We start from the raw sequence: 20,856 nt of genomic DNA on the forward strand, positions 1-20,856 counted from the left end.
CCCAGCATGTTTAGTGGCTGCAAAGGAGGCGCCAAAACTGCAGGGCGGGACATTCGAATATAGCGAAGCGAGTACACAAATACTAGCAATATAATGAGAAACCCGAATACCGTACTATCCGTGCGAATAGCGAATGGCAACGATACACTCACTCATCACTAATGATCAGCTCTAATCCTGCCATCGCCACCATTCTCATTATACAAGTATAAACCATATAATTCTAGTGGATAAAATAAGACCGAACACAAGACCTTCACAGTCGTCTACACATCACAGGAGAGATCTCATGACACCTTCTCTCCATCTACCTGATGATCCTGAGGAATATTGGGGGCTTCTTGTTTACAGTCCTGTGGAAGAAGAGGACGGGGACATCTCTCTGGTGTTGTCCTCTTACTGGATAGATCTAAAGGAAGCACATACAGGGACTGAATTAATTCTTTACATACAGATAATTATAGGTCGTGTGTATTCAGTCCTGTCTGTTACCTGGTGATGTGAGGGGCTGGGGAACCTCCATCATAACGTCCTTATACAGATCTTTGTGTCCTTCTAAATACTCCCACTCCTCCATGGAGAAATAGACAGCGACATCCTGACACCTTATAGGAACCTGACACATACAATGATAGAGTTATCCCTCCAATCCCTTCATAGCTTTACTTTAAAATGTCCCAGCATTCCTCATTCCTAGCAGTGTCACCTCTCCAGTCAGCAGCTCAATCATCTTGTAGGTGAGATCTAGGATCTTCTGGTCATTGATGTCCTCATGTATCAGGGGGTGAGGTGGAGGCCCCGTGATTAGGCTCAGGGGTCTTCCACATCCCTCAGACACAGGGTCCTGACAGCGCTCACTAGAGGTCTTCTTCACTACTGTGTAATCCTGGTTATGGAGAGACACATTAATACATCTCACTACAGACATTTCCAGAGTCCTCACCTCTCCAGTTCTGTCCATCTGTTATTCCCATAGATAAGAATGATGTAATGTGACGTCATCAGAATCTCTCACCTCTCCAGTAAGCCGGAAGAGGATCTCTAGGGTGAGGTGTAATATCCTCTCCACCATCTTGTCTGTGTCCATATCCATCTTTGATGCGTAATTCAGGAAAATTCTCTTATATAGAAGATCTTCACTGAGAGGATCTGATATTGTAGAGACCTGAATGAGAAGATGATGAGCCGATGTAACATCATAAAAATCTTGTGTAATAATACAATTACTGGAGATAATAAGGGAAACATTTGAGGAGATTTAGGTTTTACAGTATTTAGTTTTCTTCTTTACATCTAGTAATAAAACCTATATATTTTAGGCCACAGACAACAAGCAGTTTCTTCCTCAGAATCTGCCAGTGAATACCTTTCTCATAGACTCATCTTCCATAAAGCTAATTCTCATCTCATTTACAGACACTGGAATCGGCATTAGCAATACTGCAGGAGATATTCATTACACGTGACATGAGAAATAACTACTTTATGATGAAGACGAAATCTTCATCTTCCACTACGGCTCTATAAACGTATTTGGCTAGAGTCCGTCACTGACTACATCACCACCGGCCGTCTATATGTTTCCCGTCTTCACCGGACTGTCATCCTCTATCACGTTAGATCTCAGGTCTGATTCACACTTAGAAGTTTGAGGCATTTATAAAAGCTTGTTTGTAAGACCACAAAGACAGGAGTTATTTGATACCACAATTTCCATGTACAGTGTTTTATGGGGTTTCAAAACAAAGTGTGAATCTCAAATTGAAATCATTGTTGTTGAGATTTTCTGCAAATTTCAACGCCTCCTCCTGTGTGCCACCCAACATCAGGAGGAGGTCGTCGATAAATCGACCGTACCATATGATTTTTTGGTCTGTAAATATTGCTCTCATGGTAAATGTATTGCTCCTCCCATTTGGACATTAATCCAATGACTATGAAAATTTGCTGCCCATACTTACTCCCCTCCTTTGTAAAAAAAAAATATATATATATATTGTCAAAGCGGAAATAATTATGATCCAGAAGAAATTTATCTGACATGATAATGAAATCTTTTATTTCTACTGTATACGTGCTATAGGTATCCAAGTGATAGCTCAGGCTAGTTAATGCTACACTGTGTGGTTGAATATAGAGGTACACATGTGGTCAAAATTGTTAATACCCCTCGTTTAACCCTTTACTGGCCTGGAGCATATTAGTACGCCCCAGGCCATCACCCCCGGTTCAGCACAGGCTTCGGCGCTGAGCTCGCACTGAACCGGGCACATTTCAGCTGATTCTTACAGCTGACATGTGCCCGCAACAGCCTCGGGTGGAATCGCGATCCACCCACGGCTGTTAACCACTTAAATGCCGCTGTCAATCTCTGACAGCAGCATTGAAGAGGGCCGCACCGGAAGTGTGCCACTTACCCCGCCCATAGGTGACCCCGTCATGTGATCGCGGGTCACTGATGGGTGGGCATGGCAATCCGGGATCTGCAGCAGACCCCAGTGGTTGTCATGAAAAGATTGCTATGGGCGCCACCTAGTGGTCAGCGCTAATAGCACAGGAGCATTTCTGCTACATAGAGGTGATCTGCTCATCGCCTCTATGTAGCAAAGGCAATCAGACAGTGGCTGCTTCTAGTCTCCTATGGAGACTATAGAAGCAAGCAAAAAGTGTGAAAAAAATGTTTTTAAAAATATTAAAAAATGTAAAAAATATAAAACTTTAAATCACCCCCCTTTTGCCCCATACAAAATAAAATACAAGATAACCCCCCCACACACATATTTGGTATCGCCCGTTCAGAAGTTACCAAAAAAATAATTAATCCGATCAGTAAATGGCGTAACAAGAAAAAAATTCCAAATGCCAGAATTACATTTTTTTGGTCGCCGCAACATTGCAATAAAATGCAATTATGGGCGATCAAAACATCGGATTTACCCCAAAATGGTATCAATAAAAACATCAGGCAAAAAATAAGCCCTCGCCCGGCCCCAGATCCCCAAAAAATGGAGACGCTGAGGGTCTCGGAAAATTGCGCCATTTTTTTCTGGAATTTTTTTTTCACCACTTAAATAAAAAAGAACCTGTACATGTTTGGTGTCTACGAACTCATAATGACCTGGGGAATAATAATGGCAGGTCAGTTTTAGCACTCAATGAACGTGGAAAGAAAAAAAACAACAGTGGAATTGCATTTTTTTGCAATTTCACCGCACTTGGAATTTTTTTCCCCGTTTTCCAGTACACGATAGGGTCAAACTAGTAATGACGTTTAAAAGTAAAACTCGTCCCCCAAAAAATAAGCACTCACATGACCTTATGGACTGGTCATGAAGGGGTTAATGAAAGAAAAACCCACAATTGTCACAGAAATACCTTGAATCTGACAAAAGTAATAAATTAAAACTCTCTGAAAATGAACAAATTAAAGTCAGGATTTTCTTTTCAACACTGTTTCCACAGAATTTTAAAAAAAATAAACTGATGAAATAGGCCTGGACAGAAATGATGGTTCTTCTTAACTTAATATTTTGTTGAACAACCTTTTGAGGCAATCACTGCAATCAAACGATTCCTGTAACTGTCAATGAGACTCCTGCACCTCTCGACAGGTATTTTGGCCACTCCTTATGAGCAAACTGCTCCAGTTGTCTCATGTTTGAAGGTTGCCTTTTCCAGGCAGCATGTTTCAGTTCTTTCCAAAGATGCGCAATAGGATTAAGGTCAGGGCTCATAGAAGGCCACTTCAGAATAGTCCACTGTTTTCCTCTTAGCCATTCCTGGGTGTTTTTAGCTGTGTGATATGGGTCATTATCCTGTTGCAAGACCGATGACTTGCAACTGAGAACAAGCTTTCTGACACTGGGCAGCACATTTCTCTCTAAAATCCCTTCATAGTCTTGATATAGGGAAAATATATATTCTTGTACCGTGTTGGCCAGTAGATAGAAAAATATTTAGATTTGAGAGTCCTCAATGGTTGATACCTTTTAATGGCTAACTGAAAAGATGGTAACAAATTGCAAGCTTTTGAGACTACTCGGGTCTCTTCATCAGGCATAGTATACCACAAAATCTGAAAAGTCACATATTTATACACAATAAGACATACAAAAAATGCAATAGGTAAGGCAGGTGATGAAAAGCATAGTTATTATGGAAGAGATAAACAGTTCTGGCTATAAATATGTTAGCAGTTAATAGATAAGGAGGGTGAAGGTTTTATTGTCCTGTGACTAGGTCCAGTGTAGCGATGACCTCACAAGTCTGAGGAGCAAATTCCTTAGTTGATGTAGAAAGACATAAATCCATGCGACACATTCATTGCTGATCTGAAAGTGAGGCCATCACTACACTGGACCTAGTCACAGGACAATAAAACCTTCACACTCCTTATCTATTAACTGCTAAAATATTTATAGCCAGAACTGTTTATATCTTCCATAATAACTCTGCTTTTCATCACCTGTCTTACCTATTGCATTTTTTGTATGTCTTATTGTGTATAAATATGTGACTTTTCAGATTTTGTGGTATAATATGCCTGATGAAGAGACCGGAGTAGTCTCGAAAGCTTGCAATTTGTTACCTTTTAATGGCCAACTGAAAAGATGGTATCAACCACTGAGTACTCTCAAATCTAAATATTTTTCATAGTCTTGAGATTTCATTGTACCCTGCACAGATTAAAGACACCCTGTGCCAGATGCAGCAAAGCAGCCCCAGAACATAACAGAGCCTCCTACATGTTTCACAGTAGGGACAGTGTTCTTTTCTTGATATGCTTCATTTTTACATCTGTGAACATAGAGCTGATGTGCCTTGCCAAAAACTTCCATTTTTGTCTCATCTGTCCATAGGACATTCTCCCAGAAGCTTTGTGACTTGTCAACATGTAGTTTGGCAAATTCCAGTCTGGCTTTTTTATGATTTTTTTTTCAACAATGGTGTTCTCCTTGGTCGTCTCCCATGAAGTCCACTTTGGATAAAACAACGACGGATGGTCCGATCTGACACTGATGTTCTTTGAGTTTGAAGTTCACCTTTAATCTCTTTTTAAAAGTTATCCTGGGCTCTTTTGTTACCATTTGTATAATCAGTCTCTTTGATTTGTCATCAATTTTCCTTTGCTTGTCAACTCTTTCCTTTGCTTCCTCTAGTCCATGTTGAGTGTGGTGCACAGCATGTCACCAAACAGCACAGTGAGTATCTGTAGCCCTATATACAGGCCCACTGACTGATTACAAGATTGTAGACACCTGTGATGCTAATTAGTGGACACAACTTAATTTAACATGTCTCTTTTGTCACAATATTTTCAGAGGTACCATCATTTCTGTCCAGGCCTCCAGGCTTCATTTTCATAGATTTTCAATTTATTATTACTTTTGTCAAATTCAAGTTATTTCTGTGACCATTGTGGGTTTTCTTTCATTAAACGAGGGGTACTAACAATTTTGACCACGTGTGTATAACATCGCATGATAGCCAATTTTCTTGCTATAAAAAAATGTTCAAATACAGTAGCCACAAATTTAGAGTCCCTAATGTAGCTGGGAATTTCTTGCACTAGTGGTTGAAGATAGAAATCTATCCACACACCCAGTCTCTCTCCCGAGTCCCGTAGAACCTAAGCCCGCTACTATTGGTCTGAGTGGTGGTGGAAATATGTTTTTGTGGATCTTAGGAAATTAATGATATATAGGTATGAAAGGTTGTTCCACATAAAGCTGTTCCGCCAGTTTTTTTATCCAAGGCTCCTGTACTCAAACCTTCTTGTAGTAATCTATATAATTCCATATTGAAATCATTGGTGGGGTCTCTGGTTAGTTCCAAATACACATCAGTGTTTCTTGTTTCTTCAATCAATCAAATTGAGCTTGAGCTAATAGAATTTAATATCACTATTGTGCCCCACTTGTCTGCTTGTCGCACTGTCAAATTCATATTAGTTTTGAGTTCCCTCAGGGCAATTTTTTCTTTTCTAGTTAGATTGTTATTTTTATTTCCATTATGAGTGATTTCATTTGTTTAGAGAAACCAAATCCTTTTCAATAAGATCCTGAACTGGTCTAAAACCATGGAACATGATTGAAGTGGATTAAAGGATGGATTTCCCCTATGAAACAGACTATTCAGAGAGGAATCAGACTTCATAGATTCCCTCTCCAATGATTTCAATTGTAATAACACCTTTTGTTCTGAAAAAGATTTGTTAGGAGTAATATCAGAATTAACTGTTGCAACATCAGTAAGGCTGTGTGCCCACGATGCGTTTTTAATGCATTTCCGCAGCGTTTTTGCAGCTGCGGAAACGCATTAAAAACGCATGGTAGAAGGGCATCAATGTTCCCCAATGATAATCCGCATGTGCTGTGCACATGCTGCGGAAATTTCCGCTGCGGATTATCAGTGTGGAAAAAAACGCAGCCCTACCAATTATTTTGCGGAAGCGCTGCGTTTTCGCCGCCATTGACGTGCATTAGAACGCGCCAATTCCACAAGACTGCATCTGTATTTGCGTAATTGGCACGTTCTAATGTGCGTATGGTACCCGGGTGTAGAGGAGAGGAGAGGAGAGTCTCCTCCACACCCAGCTACCATAGAAACTGTAAAAAAAAAAGAATAAAATAAAAAATAAAAATTATATTTACCTTATGGGGGCCCGCGCTACGCTCCTTCCCCTTTGCCGACAGATCGTGTTGGACTGTAGGACCTGCGCTGACATCACAGTCATGTGACGGCAGGTCTTTCAGTACAGGGAATCGCGATGTGCCGGCAGCCAGGAACGAGCGCAGCTACACACCCCGTGCCATCGGAAGGCAAGTATAGGTTTATTTTTTTATTTTTAACCATTCTAAAGGTCACACTATATAAATCCATGCTGTTTGCAAGGATTTATATAGTGTGACCTAGTTGTCAAGCACTTTCCAAGTGATGTTAAAATCGCCAGGAAAGAGCTTGTCAATCCGCATGCGGAAATGCATGTGAAGTACGCTTCATTTCCGCATGTCCCTGGCAGGAAAAACGCATGAACAATCCGCATGTACAATCCACTTTTGCAATCCGCATGCGTTTTTTTCTGCCAGGGAGATGCAGAAACGCTCAGGAAAAAATCCTGAGCATTTCTGCATCGTGGGCACATAGCCTAATATTTTCATCATCATTATCAGAGCTATCACAATGACATTTCCGCGCCAGTCTATTAACATCCAAAATTGCTCTAAATACATCAAAATCATTGGTAGGGGCAAAACTTAGGCCTTTCGCTAAAAGTGATAATTGTTCCTCTGATAACACAAAACTGGACAAATTCCAAATCAGTAGCTCTAATAAAGGTGGTTTCTGTTCCGGGTGGTATATATGTTTCCACTTGTGTTTGTGGCCCCCCTTCCTCCGTTTTTTGCCATGCTAGTAGATGTATTTTGTGGATGTTCATAATAAAATCTTCCATCTTCGCTAAATTAGCTTTCAGTTTGTCATTATGGCTAGTGAAATCCTCGTTGTGCACAAATTTTTACAATGAGGATTGGATACAAAAACAGAAATAAAAAGTAAGTTCCAGCTCCTCATGTTTCAGGATTAACCCATCAACTTCAATGAACAATCTGTCTCATCATACAGGGCTGTGGCCATTTTTTTTAGCCTTAATCCCCTTGGTATCATCTCGTTTTCACATACATTTCCAATTCTTGTAATAAGAAAAAAACATGCAAAAAGCACAAGACACATGTTAAACATTTGTTTTAAAAGAAATTAAGTCTTTTGAGCACCAGAACAGATGTACACCGCAGGGATGGCACAGGTACGGCTGCTACACCAACCCTGGCAGTCTAACCACTTGCTGCTGTCAAATGCAAACATGGCATCTAAGAATGTTTGACAGAGTTCAGCTCAATGCCGCTCCTCCTCCCAAAGTACTCAATAGTATGGGGCTGCCTAGTTACTACGATACTTAAATGCCTAATAATGGTGTCTGGGCCTGCAATATACAAAAGTCTATTAACACGACTCCAAACACATTAGACTAAAACACACGCCCACAGGAAGAAGCAGGTGCAAAACGCGCGTGGGGGCTTCCGCCTAGCCAGTGGCTGCAACTATCCTAGGTACTAATCCTATACATGTATCTATGCTCTTATATTTTTATATGGTAGTTCTTTTAACCCCTTCAGCTTTTTAGCTGGTATGTCTATTGCACGCAAGGCAGTTTATGCATTTATTTATACGCTGTATTATAAGCATTTACTTATTAATATATACATATTCCTTATAGATTTAATTCTGATTTTTTGTTACTTAAACTACTCTAGTAGTGCATGATCTATTGAACTGGTACCATTGTGGGTCTGATTAATTTTTATATATTTCATTGCACTAGGAGTATGTTGTAATAGAACCACATGTTATATACTATCCACTTGGTGGCTACAATATAATTTTTTATTATTTTTATATCACATAAATTTTTGTAATTGTGACATACACAGGGGTACCATTTCTAATTTATACTGGGTGAGGTGTCACTCTGTCTTGTATCCCCTCCTCTTGAATTTTAATATATTTTTGTCTTTGTAAAATTCTATTAATAAAAATTTACGTTTTACTCTATTGGGTTTATACAGTGCTGGCCAAAAGTATTGGCACCCCTGCAATTCGGTCAGATAATACTCAGTTTCTTCCTGAAAATGATTGCAATCACAAATTCTTTGGTATTATTCTCTTCATTTAATTTGTCTTCAATGAAAAAAAAAACAAAAAGAATTGTCCTAAAGCCAAATTGGATATAATTCCACACCAAACCTAAAAAAGGGGGTGGACAAAAGTATTGGCACCCTTTGAAAAATCATGTGATGCTTCTCTAATTCGTGTAATTAACAGCATCTGTAACTTACCTGTGGCACTTAACAGGTGTTGGTAATAACTAAATCACACTTGCAGCCAGTTAACATGGATTAAAGTTGACTCAACCTCTGTCCTGTGTCCTTGTGTGTACCACATTGAGCATGGAGAAAAGAAAGAAGACCAAAGGACTGTCTGAGGACTTGAGAAACTAACTTGTGAGGAAGCATGAGCAATGTCAAGGCTACAAGTCCATCTCCAAAGACCTGAATGTTCCTGTGTCTTCCGTGCGCAGTGTCATCAAGAAGTTTAAAGCCCATGGCGCTGTGGCTAACCTCCCTAGATGTGGACGGAAAAGAAAAATTGACGAGAGATTTCAACGCAAGATTGTGCGGATGGTGGATAAAGAACCTCGACTAACATCCAAACAAGTTCAAGCTGCCCTGCAGTCCGAGGGTACAACAGTGTCAACCCGTACTATCCGTCGAAATCTGAATGAAAAGGGACTGTATGGTAGGATACCCAGGAAGACCCCATTTCTTACCCCGAGACATAAAAAAGCCAGGCTGGAGTTTGCCAAAACTTACCTGAGAAAGCCTAAAACGTTTTGGAAGAATGTTCTCTGGTCAGATGAGACAAAAGTAGAGCTTTTTGGGAAAAAGCATCAACATAGAGTATACAGGAAAAAAAAAAAAGAGGCATTCAAAGAAAAGAACACGGTCCCTACAGTCAAACATGGCGGAGGTTCCCTGATGTTTTGGGGTTGCTTTGCTGCCTCTGGCACTGGACTGCTTGACCGTGTGCATGGCATTATGAAGTCTGAAGACTACCAACAAATTTTGCAGCATAATGTAGGGCCCAGTGTGAGAAAGCTGGGTCTCCCTCAGAGGTCATGGGTCTTCCAGCAGGACAATGACCCAAAACACACTTCCAAAAGCACTATAAAATGGTTTGAGAGAAAGCACTGGAGACTTCTAAGGTGGCTAGCAATGAGTCCAGACCTAAAACCCATAGAACACCTGTGGAGAGATCTCAAAATGGCAGTTTGGAGAAGGCACCCTTCAAATATCAGGGACCTGGAGCAGTTTGCCAAAGAAGAATGGTCTACAATTCCAGCAGAGCATTGTAAGAAACTCATTGATGGTTACCGGAAGCGGTTGTTCGCAGTTATTTTGGCTAAAGGTTGTGCAACCAAGTATTAGGCTGAGGGTGCCAATGCTTTTGTCCGGCCCTTTTTTGGAGTTTTGTGTGAAATGATCAATGATTTGATTTTTGCTTCATTCTCTTTTGTGTTTTTTCCTTGCAAGCAAATTAAATGAAGAGAATAATACCAAAGAATTTGTGATTGCAATCACTTTCAGGAAGAAACGGAGTATTATCTGACAGAATTGCAGGGGTGCTAATACTTTTGGCCAGCACTGCATACGCTCTGTCTTTTTTGGATGTCTATGTAATTTGGCAGTACCCATTTAATGTATGTGGTCAAATATAAGCACATTAGACTAAGGTTGAATGAAAGCACTGATTTCGGGGGTTTGGTTGACTATATAATGAATTTGGAGGCCTCCCGACAGATAATGTCAGGGCAGAGTAGGATCTGGCATCTTGAATTTCAGAGGCTAATCAGTTTGTTCTTCCTGTAGATAATCCTCCCCTAGAGTAGTCTGGAGGCGACCCTCATACAGATCACAGGAAAGCTGGAATATTTGTGTGTATGGGGGAGTCAGGAGAGATAGCCGTCTGCCAATGACCGTTCAGCCAACACTTAACTCATGTGTATGGGGCCGTTAGTATTACATGACAAGCAGTGATAATGCACTGTACTACTGTAGTGCTGTGTACTATCTGAGCAAGCAGAGGCTTGTATGTTGTATGATCGCACTAAAGAGAGTTGTTTAACCCCTTAGAGCCAATTTTGACCTTATTGACCAAGCCAAATTTTACAATTCTGACCAGTGTCACTTTATGAGGCAATATCTCTGGAACGCTTCAACGGATCCTACTAATTCAAAGATTGTTTTTAGTGACATATTGTACTTCACGATAGTGGTAAAATTTATTCGATATGACTTACATTTATTTGTAAAAAAAATGGAAATTTGGTGAAAATTTTGCAATTTTCAAACTTTGAATTCTTATGCCCTTAAATCAGAGTTATGTCACATGCTTCACAGGAACTGAAGCAACGTGGAAGGAAAAAATAAACATTTAACTTTTTTCACATAAATTTTACTTCAGACCCAATTTTTTTTTTATTTTCACAAGGCTAATAATAGAAAATGGACCACAAAATGTGTTGTGCAATTTCTGCTGAGCATGCAGATATCCCATGTGTGGGGGAAAACCACTGTTTAGGCGCACGGCAGGGTTCAGAAGGGAAGGAGCATTGTTTGACTTTTTGAAAGCAAAAATGGCTATAAATAAGACCGGACACCATGTTGGGTTTGGAGAGCCCTTGATGTGACTAAAAATAGTGGAAACCCCCCTATAAGTCCCCCCATTTTGGAAACTACACCCCTCATGGAATGTATCTAGATATGTGGTGATCACATGATCACATTGAACCCCCAAGTTCAGAGCGTAGAGCAGTGATGATAAAAAATTCAACTATTTCAACAAAAATGTAATTTTAGCCCCAAATTTCTTTGTTTTCACAAGGGTAACAGAAGAAATTGAAGCCCAAAATTTGTTGTTCAATCTCTCGAGTACGCGGATACTACCTATATAGAGGAAAACTATTGTTTGGGTGCATGGCAGGGCTCAGAAAGGAAGGAGTGACGTTTTGGAACGCAGACTTTGATGGAATAGTCTGCGGGTGTCATTTTGCGTTTGGAGAGCCCCTGATGTGCCTAAACAGTGGAAAAGCCCAACAAGTGACCCCATTTTGGAAACTACACCCCTCAAGGATTTTATCCATGGGTACAGTGAGCATTTTGAACACACAGATACTACACATAATTTGATAACATTAGGTCGTCATATGGAAAATTTTATTTTTTTTCACGAAAATATTGTTTTAGCCCCAAATCTGTAATTTTCACGATGGATAATATAGTTGAAAATGGATCCCATAATTTGTTACATAATTTATTCCGAACGCGATGATACCGCATATGTGGTCAAAAACTTCTGTTTGGGGACATGGCAGGGCTAGGAAAGGAAAGAGTGCTATTTATCTGGAATAAATTGTGAATGCCACGTCGCATTTGGAGAGCCCCTGACATGCGAAAGCAGCAGAAACCCCCTGAGGTGACCACATATTTGAAAATTTACTGCCTAAGGAATTAATCTAGGGGTGTAGTGAGTGTTTTGAAGTCATAGGTGCCTCACAGAATTTTAGAACACTGAAACATGGAAATGACATTTTAGTGGTAAAAATATAATTATAGTATTTGCTGCAAATTTTCAGGTACACAAGGGTTAATAGGTGAAAATGGACCCCATAATTTATCGCACAATTTCTTCCGAACACGGTGAGCTCCATATGTCTTTTAGGCCACATGTCAGGGCTGAGAAGGAAGGAGCGCTATTTGGCTTTTGGAGCACAGATTTTGCTAGAATAGTTTGCGGGCGACATTTGCGGAGCCCTGAATGTGTCAGAACAGCAGAAAACCCCCAAAAGTAACCCCATTGTAGACGGCTGCAGTGACTATTTTGTAACATCCACGTCAGGCTTTTTCTGGAGAATTGCAAATCTGTCAGTTTAATGCCCACACATTGTGCCCCCATACAGTGTAGTTCCCCCATATATTGTAGCGCCCTCATGTAGCATCGGCGTCTCTCCCCCCTGCCAGGCAGAGACGCCGTCCCCCTTACCGCCTCGATCCTGCTCCAGCGTCTTCCGGCCTCCCTGCAGCTGCTGCTGGTGCACGCAGCTTCCCTGGCTCTGTGCTTAGGGCGCGCGCGCGCTCCCTCCCTCTTAAAGGGGCCGCGCGCACCGTCCTAAAAAGTCCCCGGCCAATCACCGGAGGGCTTTCCCTATAAGAGGCACCTCCTCCAATATGGAGGTGCCCGTGCAAGGTTGTTGCTTTGTGATTCTTACTTTGCTTCAGCCCCCAGGTCCTCTGCAAGTCAGTCCTGTTTGCCAGTCTGATCTTCTGCTCAGTCCGCTAGCCTGACTTCTCTTCTGCCTGACAGTCTGTCTACAGTCCAGTCCGCCAGTCTGTCTATGGGCTCTGCCCGCCTGCTTACCTGGAAGCACCTGCCTGTTACCTGCCGTGCCTGCCTGCCCGCTTACCTGGAAGCACCTGCCTGTTACCTGCCAGCACGCTTACCTGGAAGCACCTGCCGTGCCTGCCTGCCCGCTTACCTAGAAGAACCAGCCAGCTACCTGTTGTGCCGCCAGCTTGCCTACCCAGAACACTCGCCTGACTATCTGCCTAATCAGCCTGCTTGTCTACCCGGACCACCCGTCAGCCTGCCAGCCGAAGCTTATCCGCTGTACCGGTCAGTTCCTGCCTTCTGACCCGTGGGAGTCACCTGCTCATACATGGTCGGTCCCAGAGTGGCACCTGGTCCCTCTGCTCGGTTCCTCCCTCCACTGAGCCGCCGTGCGACCTCGCCGTGAGAGTTGATACTTACTCACGCCCCTCCTTGCACCGCAGCACAGAGGTTCCACTACTCGGATCCGTAACAGTTTGCACGGGCCATGGAACCCGGTGGCCCCCAGGCTCCTTCGCTTGCTGACTTGTACCAGGAGGTTTCTCGTCAGAGATCCCAACAGGAAACCATCCTGACCTACCTGTGGTCTGTCAACTCCCGCCTGGACACGCTGTCTGTCCCACCTGTGTCCGCCTCAAGCTGAGCGGCACCCGCTCTGGCGGCGCCTCAGCCTACTGGTGCCATGGCATCCAGCTCTGGACCCCGGCTCTCTGCGCCTCCTCGTTTTGGGGGTGACCCCGCCTTATGTCGGGGTTTTCTGAACCAGTGCACGCTGCACTTTGAACTCCTGGCACATCAGTTTCCCTCTGACCGGGCCAAGGTGGCATTCATCATGTCTCACCTCACCGGGGAAGCATTGGCATGGCTAAACCCTATATGGGAGAGAGGGGATCCCCTGGTGTCAGATCTTCCGGCTTTCCTCACTGCCTTCCGGAAGGTCTTCGATGAGCCAGGACGAAGGACTTCTACTGCCTCCTCATTGCTCAGTCTCCGCCAAGGGAGTCTCACCGTGGGCCACTATGCCATACAGTTCCGTATCCTCGCATCTGAGCTTGCCTAGAACAACGAGGCCCTGGTGTCCACCTTCTGGGAGGGTCTTTCTGGACGGAGCAAGGACGAGCTAGCCGGCCAGGACATTCCTACCACCCTGGATGACCTGGTGTCACAAGCTACCCAGATTGACATCAGTTTCTTGGAATGAGCTAAGGAGACTACCCGGGAGAGAAGATTTCCTCATCTTGCTTCTGTTTTCCAGAAACCTGCCTCCCAACCAGCAACTCCCCGGGCACGCTCGCCCGAACCCATGCAGATCGACCAGACCAAGATGGTCAAGTCTCGCCAAGAAACACGCAGAGCCAAGGGGAGCTATTTTTACTGTGGTAGTAAGGAGCATCTGATCCGTTCCTGTCCGGTGAAGCCAGGAAACTCCAGCGTCTAGGACCGCTCGGAGGAGAGGTTGTCCTAAGCAAGAGTAAATCCACTCTGCATTTTCCGTGGAGAGGCGTGTGCGCCTACCAGTGATGATTGCCCCAGTGGAACTGAAATCACGCTCAGACACCACACTAGCAGCCAGGCAGGCCAGCACCTCCAAGGCATATAAGGAGAGGTTGGGCCAAGTGTTCAGTTTAGACACCCAATAATTAAAGGGAACTGAAGCGTCAGAAAGGACGCACGTATGGTCACTTAAGTAACCCTTGACCATGTTCTGCAACTTATCCCTCCTTGGCATTATTACAGGCACAGATAGCCCTTGCTGTTGTGCTGGTTTACTGAAAATAGCCCAATTTGTGCACATTTTCCTCCACCTCCATTGGAGCTGATGTTCGTGTCTCTCCCCATTATCCCTTAGTGTAGAAAAGAGCTGGTACCTCTGCCACCAGCATTGTCTGAGGGTGACGTTTTCAGCAACTGATCTACAACGGCCCTCTTGAACGATTCCATTGTAAAACTCTTTGGTGACTCCAAAAGGAAAGAAGGAAATTTCTCCTTGTACCGTGGATCGAGAAAGGTGGCCAAGCAGTATAGGTTGTTGGATAAAATGTGAATCACGCGAGGGTCTTGCCACAGACACTTACACATGAACTGTGCCATGTGGGCCAAGATGCAAAAAGGCAAATGTTCTGTGTTCCCAAAAGTACCCATCCTCTCCTCACGCTGACTTGCCTTCTCCTCCACCTCCTCGTTCTCCTCTCCAGCCCATCCAGCCTGGACAGACATGAAGCTTGGGTTGGGTGTCCCCTCTATAGCATTACAAGTCCCCTCATCACCCATTGTTGCCTCAGAATATTGAGTGGGCTGGGTAGTAACACCCATTGGAAAATCTGGCTCCATACCAACATGCTGAGCACTCAAAGCTTCCTCTCTGAGATTATGCAGTGATTGTTTCAAGAGACACAGCTGCGGGATGGTTATGCTAATAATAACCTGATCACTGCTCACGAGGTGTGTGCAGTACTCAAAGTTGAAGAGGAAACGAGACTGGTGATTGATGGGCTTAGACCCAAAAAGTCACCAGGTCTGGATGGCTTAACATCCGAGTTCTTTAGGACCTTTAGGGACTATTTAGTCCCTCTCTTGACTCGGGTGTTTAATGAGTGTCTCTCCTCAGGCACTCTGCCGAGATCATTAAGGAGGTCAGCTTTGATCATTTTGTCGAAGGCTGAGGATCCGTCACGCATTGATAATTGGCATCCCATAGCACTTCTCAATGTGAACAGGAAGATTTTGGCTAAGATACTTTTCAACAGGCTGGTGAAGTTTGCACCCCGGCTCCTTTCGAAGGCTCAGCACTGTTGCGTTCCTGGCAGTAGCACTTTTACTGCTGTTCTTGTTGTCCAAGAGGCCATGGAGCAAGGCAGGGCAGGCCTTTGGAAGGGGTTCTTGCTGACCCTGGATCAGGCAAAAGCCTTTGATAGGGTTAACCATGAGTACCTCTGGTCCACTCTTGAGGTATGGTCTGCCTGGAGGGTTTGTGGACTGGCTTAAGACCTTGTATGCAAAGGCTGAGACTTTCCCTCTGGTAAATGGGTGGATTGGACAACCTTTCAGGGTAGGATCTGGTGTCCGTCAGGGCTGTCCTCTTAGCCCTTTGCTTTACGCCTTTGCAGTTGATCCCATTCTCAGAAGGTTCGATTGTGGATCGTTGGCAGGGGTGCGGATGGGCAGGGCGGCGCCGGAGGCTATCCTGAGGGGTGGCCTATGCGGACGATGTCACCGTCTTTGTTTCTTCGCAAGAGGATGCAATAGTGGTGATGCCAGAAGTGGAGCGCTACTCTGAGGCATCCGGGTCAAAGGTCAACCAGGATAAGTGTGAAAGTCTCTGGCTGGGAGGCAGAGAACCGGGGTTTGATCTTCCGGACAACCTCCCCGAACACCAAGAACACGCCAAAGTTCTGGGCACCGAATTCAGCCAGGGTGATTACCCCATGAAAAACTGGGAAGGCAGAATCAAAAGGTGTCGCCCAAAGAGTGGACCAATGGAAGGGTTGGTCTTTGACCCTGAGGGAAAAGGTTGGCCTGTGCAAAGCTTTCCTGCTCCCCTTGATAATCTACCTAGGCAGCATCTGTGTCTTGCCAGAGCCTCTTTGGACACGGGTCTACAGTCTGTTCTTCCAGATGTTATGGGGGAATAGACTGAACCTAGTCAAGCGGGAGGTCACTTACCGCACAAGGAGACTAGGGTGGTTGGATATGGTGAGCTCCGTGGTGTTCCTAGTGAACACCTTCTTGAAAGTTAACGTGGCAAACCTCTGGAAAGAGAGGGCTCCTCCGTGGGTATTATCCTGCAAAGGATGGTTTCAGCCTTTCTTCCAGGAATGGGAGACAGGGGGAAGATTGATGGATCTTCGCACACCGCATGGGCATCTCCCCGCTTTTGTTACCCTGGTTCTGAAAATGATCCACCGGTAAGGTCTGGGAATGTGGGAGGTGAGGTCCCTCCCGAGGAAACTCCTCGATAGGAGGGTCTTGCCTTCTCATTTTCAGAGTCCATTGGTCCTCAAGGACTGCCCAAGTCAGGATCTGGAGGTTGGGTTGAGTTTGTTAAATTCTAGCAGGATCCCCAAGAAGTACTGGGACTTGACTTGGCGCTACTCCCGTGAGGCTTGTGCTAACATACTGGAAAGCATGAATCAATTCATACTTCATTGTCCCTTTAATACAGAGGTGTACAACAGGGTGGGAGTTAACATTGGTTGGCCGTGGCTGGCTACTCTGTTCTATGCCGGGTGGGCCTATGGAGCGTTCGGAGACCTTGGGAGAAGGGACCGAACCATTTCATTCATAGAAAGTGTAGTGGCCAGGTATTTCACGTGGAACACACAAGTCTTAGTTTCGATGCAGAGTAAAATCCTCAGTGTAGATGAAGTTTGGAGGAACATCCTAGGTGACCTGGTGAAGGTACGTTTTCTGGAGTATGAAAGACTGGGTGCCCGGAGGGCGGCCCGTCTCTGGAGGGGCTTTTCCTTCAGGGTGCCTTAGTCCGGTAGTACTGCTATATCCTGGTGGTGGGCTGATGTCTTCTCACCCTAGATTTTTGTTTTGTATTTATGTCTCCTGAATAGAAGGTTTTCAAGCATCGAACTTGAGCCTTGGATGGTGAGTGAGTATGTAGGTTGCCTTTGCCCTGGCCTCTGCTCAACTTGGTATGGCAGATGCTACAGACTACAATGTTTTTCTCTGAAGGACTTTCAGAAAAAAAAATTCCACACAGCAGCTGAACGCCCCCTTGCCCTGACTTGGCGCACAGCAAGGGTGCTCTTGGGAACAGTTGACCCAGTTCTCACTCTGGGCAAATCACGACCCCTTGGTGCCTGTGTTGGTGCTACTTATCCATCTTCCTCTGTGCTGCTGTCAAGGCTATGCATGCCAACGGTCCAGGTCGGATCGGTGGACTCATCATCGACTACCTCGTCTTCCATCTAATCCTCCTTCCCAGTTGACATTGTAGGCTGACTTGATAGCAACTGTGTCTCATCATTAGCCTCCACCTCTGGAGACTAAAAATGACGTTCCGCCAAGTGGCTTTCTTCTGGCCATAGGTCCTCAAATATTTGAGCATCAACGCACGCCACCTTCTCTTGTCCCTCTTCAATGCTGCACGGTGATAGTCCAGAGCCAACCAAAGGATACGTACCAAACAGATCCTCGGAGTGGCCAAGTTTGGGGTCATATGTATCCTGTGACTGATAATGGTTGGAGGAAGGAGAACCAGCTTCAGGACTGGATGGGCCTGTCTTCTGTGTATCCACAGTAGACTGTGTGGTCGTGGAAGATTTGTTGCTACTTGACAAATGTGTAGAGGCCTTGTCTGCTATCCATGACAGAATCTGCTCTTGCTCTTCTGGCTTCCACACACGTTTACGTTCCAAACCGGGAAATTTTTCCAAGAACATAGTGGATGCATCAAGCTTCTTCTAACCTGACACAGACAGAGTGCCTTCTCGCGCACCACTGAAAACACCACGTCCACGTCCCATAACAGGCTTTTTTGGCATTTTGGGTTTTGTTGACAGATTTTCAGATGTTGATGGCACAAGCCAAGCTAGCTGTCACAGCCAAAATAGTGGGTAAAATGGCCTGGTGCATGCTTTGTAGCAGGCAGTAGGAAATGTTTGGACTACTGCTTTGTGTAGGGAACGCTTTTTTAAGTGGACTAATATGGACAGAAGGTAGGCTCTGACCCCTAAAACAGCAGGGAAAATAGACCGGTGCTAAAAAAAAAGGCAGCACAAAATGCTACTTCTGTGTGTGCTGGAAAATATTGCTTTGCCTCTGACAAGAGCTGTTTTAAAATTGACACTGGAAGAACACATAATCTCTCCCTCCTTGTACTCTGACTTTGCTGTGTGCCTTCAGCTCTGAAAAGAGCTATTTTTTGGTGGTATTATGGAGCTAGTGAGCAGCTCCTTTAAACACAGAACTAGTATACATTGCAGGTAGCCCTTAAAAGGGCTTTTGTTTTATCAAAAGGCCTAAACACTCTCCCTAACAGCTCAGCAATCTCTCCCTATGCTTATAGAATGCAGGCTCCAGACACAATGTGCACAAAATGGCGGCGGAAGCAGGGTTTAAATAGACCCTATGAAGCTGGGTGGCCAGCCAATCACAGTAATGCCACAACCAAGATGTCTGCGGCATTACTGTGATTGGTTATGAAGCCCAGCATGTTTAGTGGCTGCAAAGGAGGCACCAAAACTGCAGGGCGGGACATCCGAATATAGCGAAGCGAGTACACAAATACTCGCAATATAACTAGCAACCCGAATACCGTACTATCCGTGGGTATAGCGAATAGTAACGACTACACTCGCTCATCACTAACGATCAGCTCTAATCCAGCCATCTTCACCATTCTCATTATACAAGTATAAACCATATAATTCTGGTGGATAAATCAAGACCGAACACAAGACCTTCACAGCCGTATACACATCATAGGGGAGATCTCATGACACCTTCTCTCCATCTACCTGATGATCCTGAGGAACATTGGGATCTTCTTGTTTACAGTCCTGTGGAAGAAGAGGATGTGGACATCTCTCTGGTGTTGTCTTCTTACTGGATAGATCTGGAGGAAACGCATACAGGGACTGAATTCATTCTTTACATACAGATAATTATAGGCCGTGTGTATTCAGTCCTGTCTATTACCTGGTGATGTGAGGGGCTGGGGAACCGCCATCATGATGTCCTTGTACAGATCTTTGTGTCCTTCTAAATACTCCCACTCCTCCATGGAGAAATAGACAGCGACATCCTGACATCTTCTAGGAACCTGACACATACAATGATACAGTCATCCCCCTGATCCCTTCATAGCTTTACTATAAAATGTCCCAGCATTCCCAGCAGTGTCACCTCTCCAGTCAGCAGCTCAATCATCTTGTAGGTGAGTTCTAGGATCTTCTGGTCATTGATGTCCTCATGTATCAGGGGGTGAGGTGGAAGCTCCATGATTGGGCTCAGGGGTCTTCCCCATCCCTCAGACACAGGGTCCTGACAGCACTCACTAGAGGTCTTCTTTACTACTGTGTAATCCTGATTATGGAGAGACACATTAATAAATCTCACTACAGACATTTCCAGAGTCCTCACCTCTCCAGTTCTGTCCATCTGTTATTCCCATAGATAAGAATGATGTAATGTGACGTCATCAGAATCTCTCACCTCTCCAGTAAGCCGGAAGAGGATCTCTAGGGTGAGGTGGAATATCATCTCCGCCATCTTGTCTGTGTCCATATCCATCTTTGATGCGTAATTAAGGAAAATTCTCTTATATAGAAGATCTTCACTAAGAGGATCCGATATTGTAGAGACCTGAATGAGAAGTTGAGCAGATGTAAAGTCATAAAAATCCTGTGTAATAATACAATTACTGGAGATAATAAGGGAAACATTTGAGGAGATTTAAGTTTTACAGTATTTAGCTTTCTTCTTTACATCTACTGTAGTAATAAAATCTATATGTTTTAGGCCACAGACAACAAGCAGTTCCTTCCTTCGAGTCAGCAAGTGAATACCTTTCTCATAGACTCATCTTCCTTATTGCTAATTCTCGTCTCATTTACCGACACTGGAATCGGCATTAGCAATACTGCAGGAGATATTCATTACACGTGACATGAGAAATAACTATGGCTCTATAAACGTATTTGGCCAGAGTCCGTCACTGACTACATCTCCACAGGCCGTCTATATGAATGTTTCCCGTCTTCACCGGACTTTCATTTTCTATCACGTTAGATCTCAGGTCTGATTCACACTCAGAAGTTTGAGGCATTTATAAAAGATTGTTTGTAAGACCACAAAGACAGGAGTTATTTGATACCAAAGTTTCCATGTACAGTGTTTATG

The 20,856-nt window shown here is 44.1% G+C and overlaps 2 protein-coding genes across 3 annotated transcripts in view; both read right to left on the reverse strand.

Annotated features, from left to right (window-relative positions):
• Positions 1-20,856, reverse strand: part of LOC141218918 (uncharacterized) — a 78,123-nt gene that overhangs the window by 13,738 nt on the left and 43,529 nt on the right. The gene's annotated exons all lie outside the window — the stretch shown is intronic.
• LOC141218895 (gastrula zinc finger protein XlCGF66.1-like) lies at positions 246-20,466 on the reverse strand. Of its 2 annotated transcripts, XM_073665944.1 has the most exons (4): positions 20,170-20,466; positions 19,861-20,040; positions 19,654-19,777; positions 246-409 (listed from the first exon to the last, which is right to left on the reverse strand). In XM_073665944.1, exons 1-4 carry the CDS (start codon positions 20,245-20,247, stop codon positions 288-290), a joined length of 504 nt encoding a protein of 167 aa, XP_073522045.1. In that variant the 5' UTR covers positions 20,248-20,466; the 3' UTR covers positions 246-287. The 2 variants fall into 2 exon arrangements, with proteins under 2 accessions (XP_073522045.1, XP_073522046.1); XM_073665945.1 differs by lacking the exons at positions 19,654-19,777; positions 19,861-20,040; positions 20,170-20,466 and adding exons at positions 493-616; positions 707-1,029.

This window comes from Phyllobates terribilis, unplaced genomic scaffold, assembly GCF_046119375.1.
Source record: "Phyllobates terribilis strain yellow unplaced genomic scaffold, ASM4611937v1 Scaffold_251__1_contigs__length_2838608, whole genome shotgun sequence".
Classification (NCBI taxonomy): domain Eukaryota; kingdom Metazoa; phylum Chordata; class Amphibia; order Anura; family Dendrobatidae; genus Phyllobates; species Phyllobates terribilis.

Bases quoted from the DNA above. Each gene is read 5' to 3' on its own strand.
- LOC141218895 (XM_073665944.1), bottom strand. From the start codon at position 20,247: ATGGATATGGACACAGACAAGATGGCGGAGATGATATTCCACCTCACC. The intron at 19,778-19,860 runs GTGACACTGCTG...TGTATGTGTCAG, and splicing joins TTGAGCTGCTGACTGGAGAG to GTTCCTAGAAGATGTCAGGA. The intron at 410-19,653 runs GTAATAGACAGG...TGCTTCCTTTAG, and splicing joins CCAGCCCCTCACATCACCAG to ATCTATCCAGTAAGAGGACA.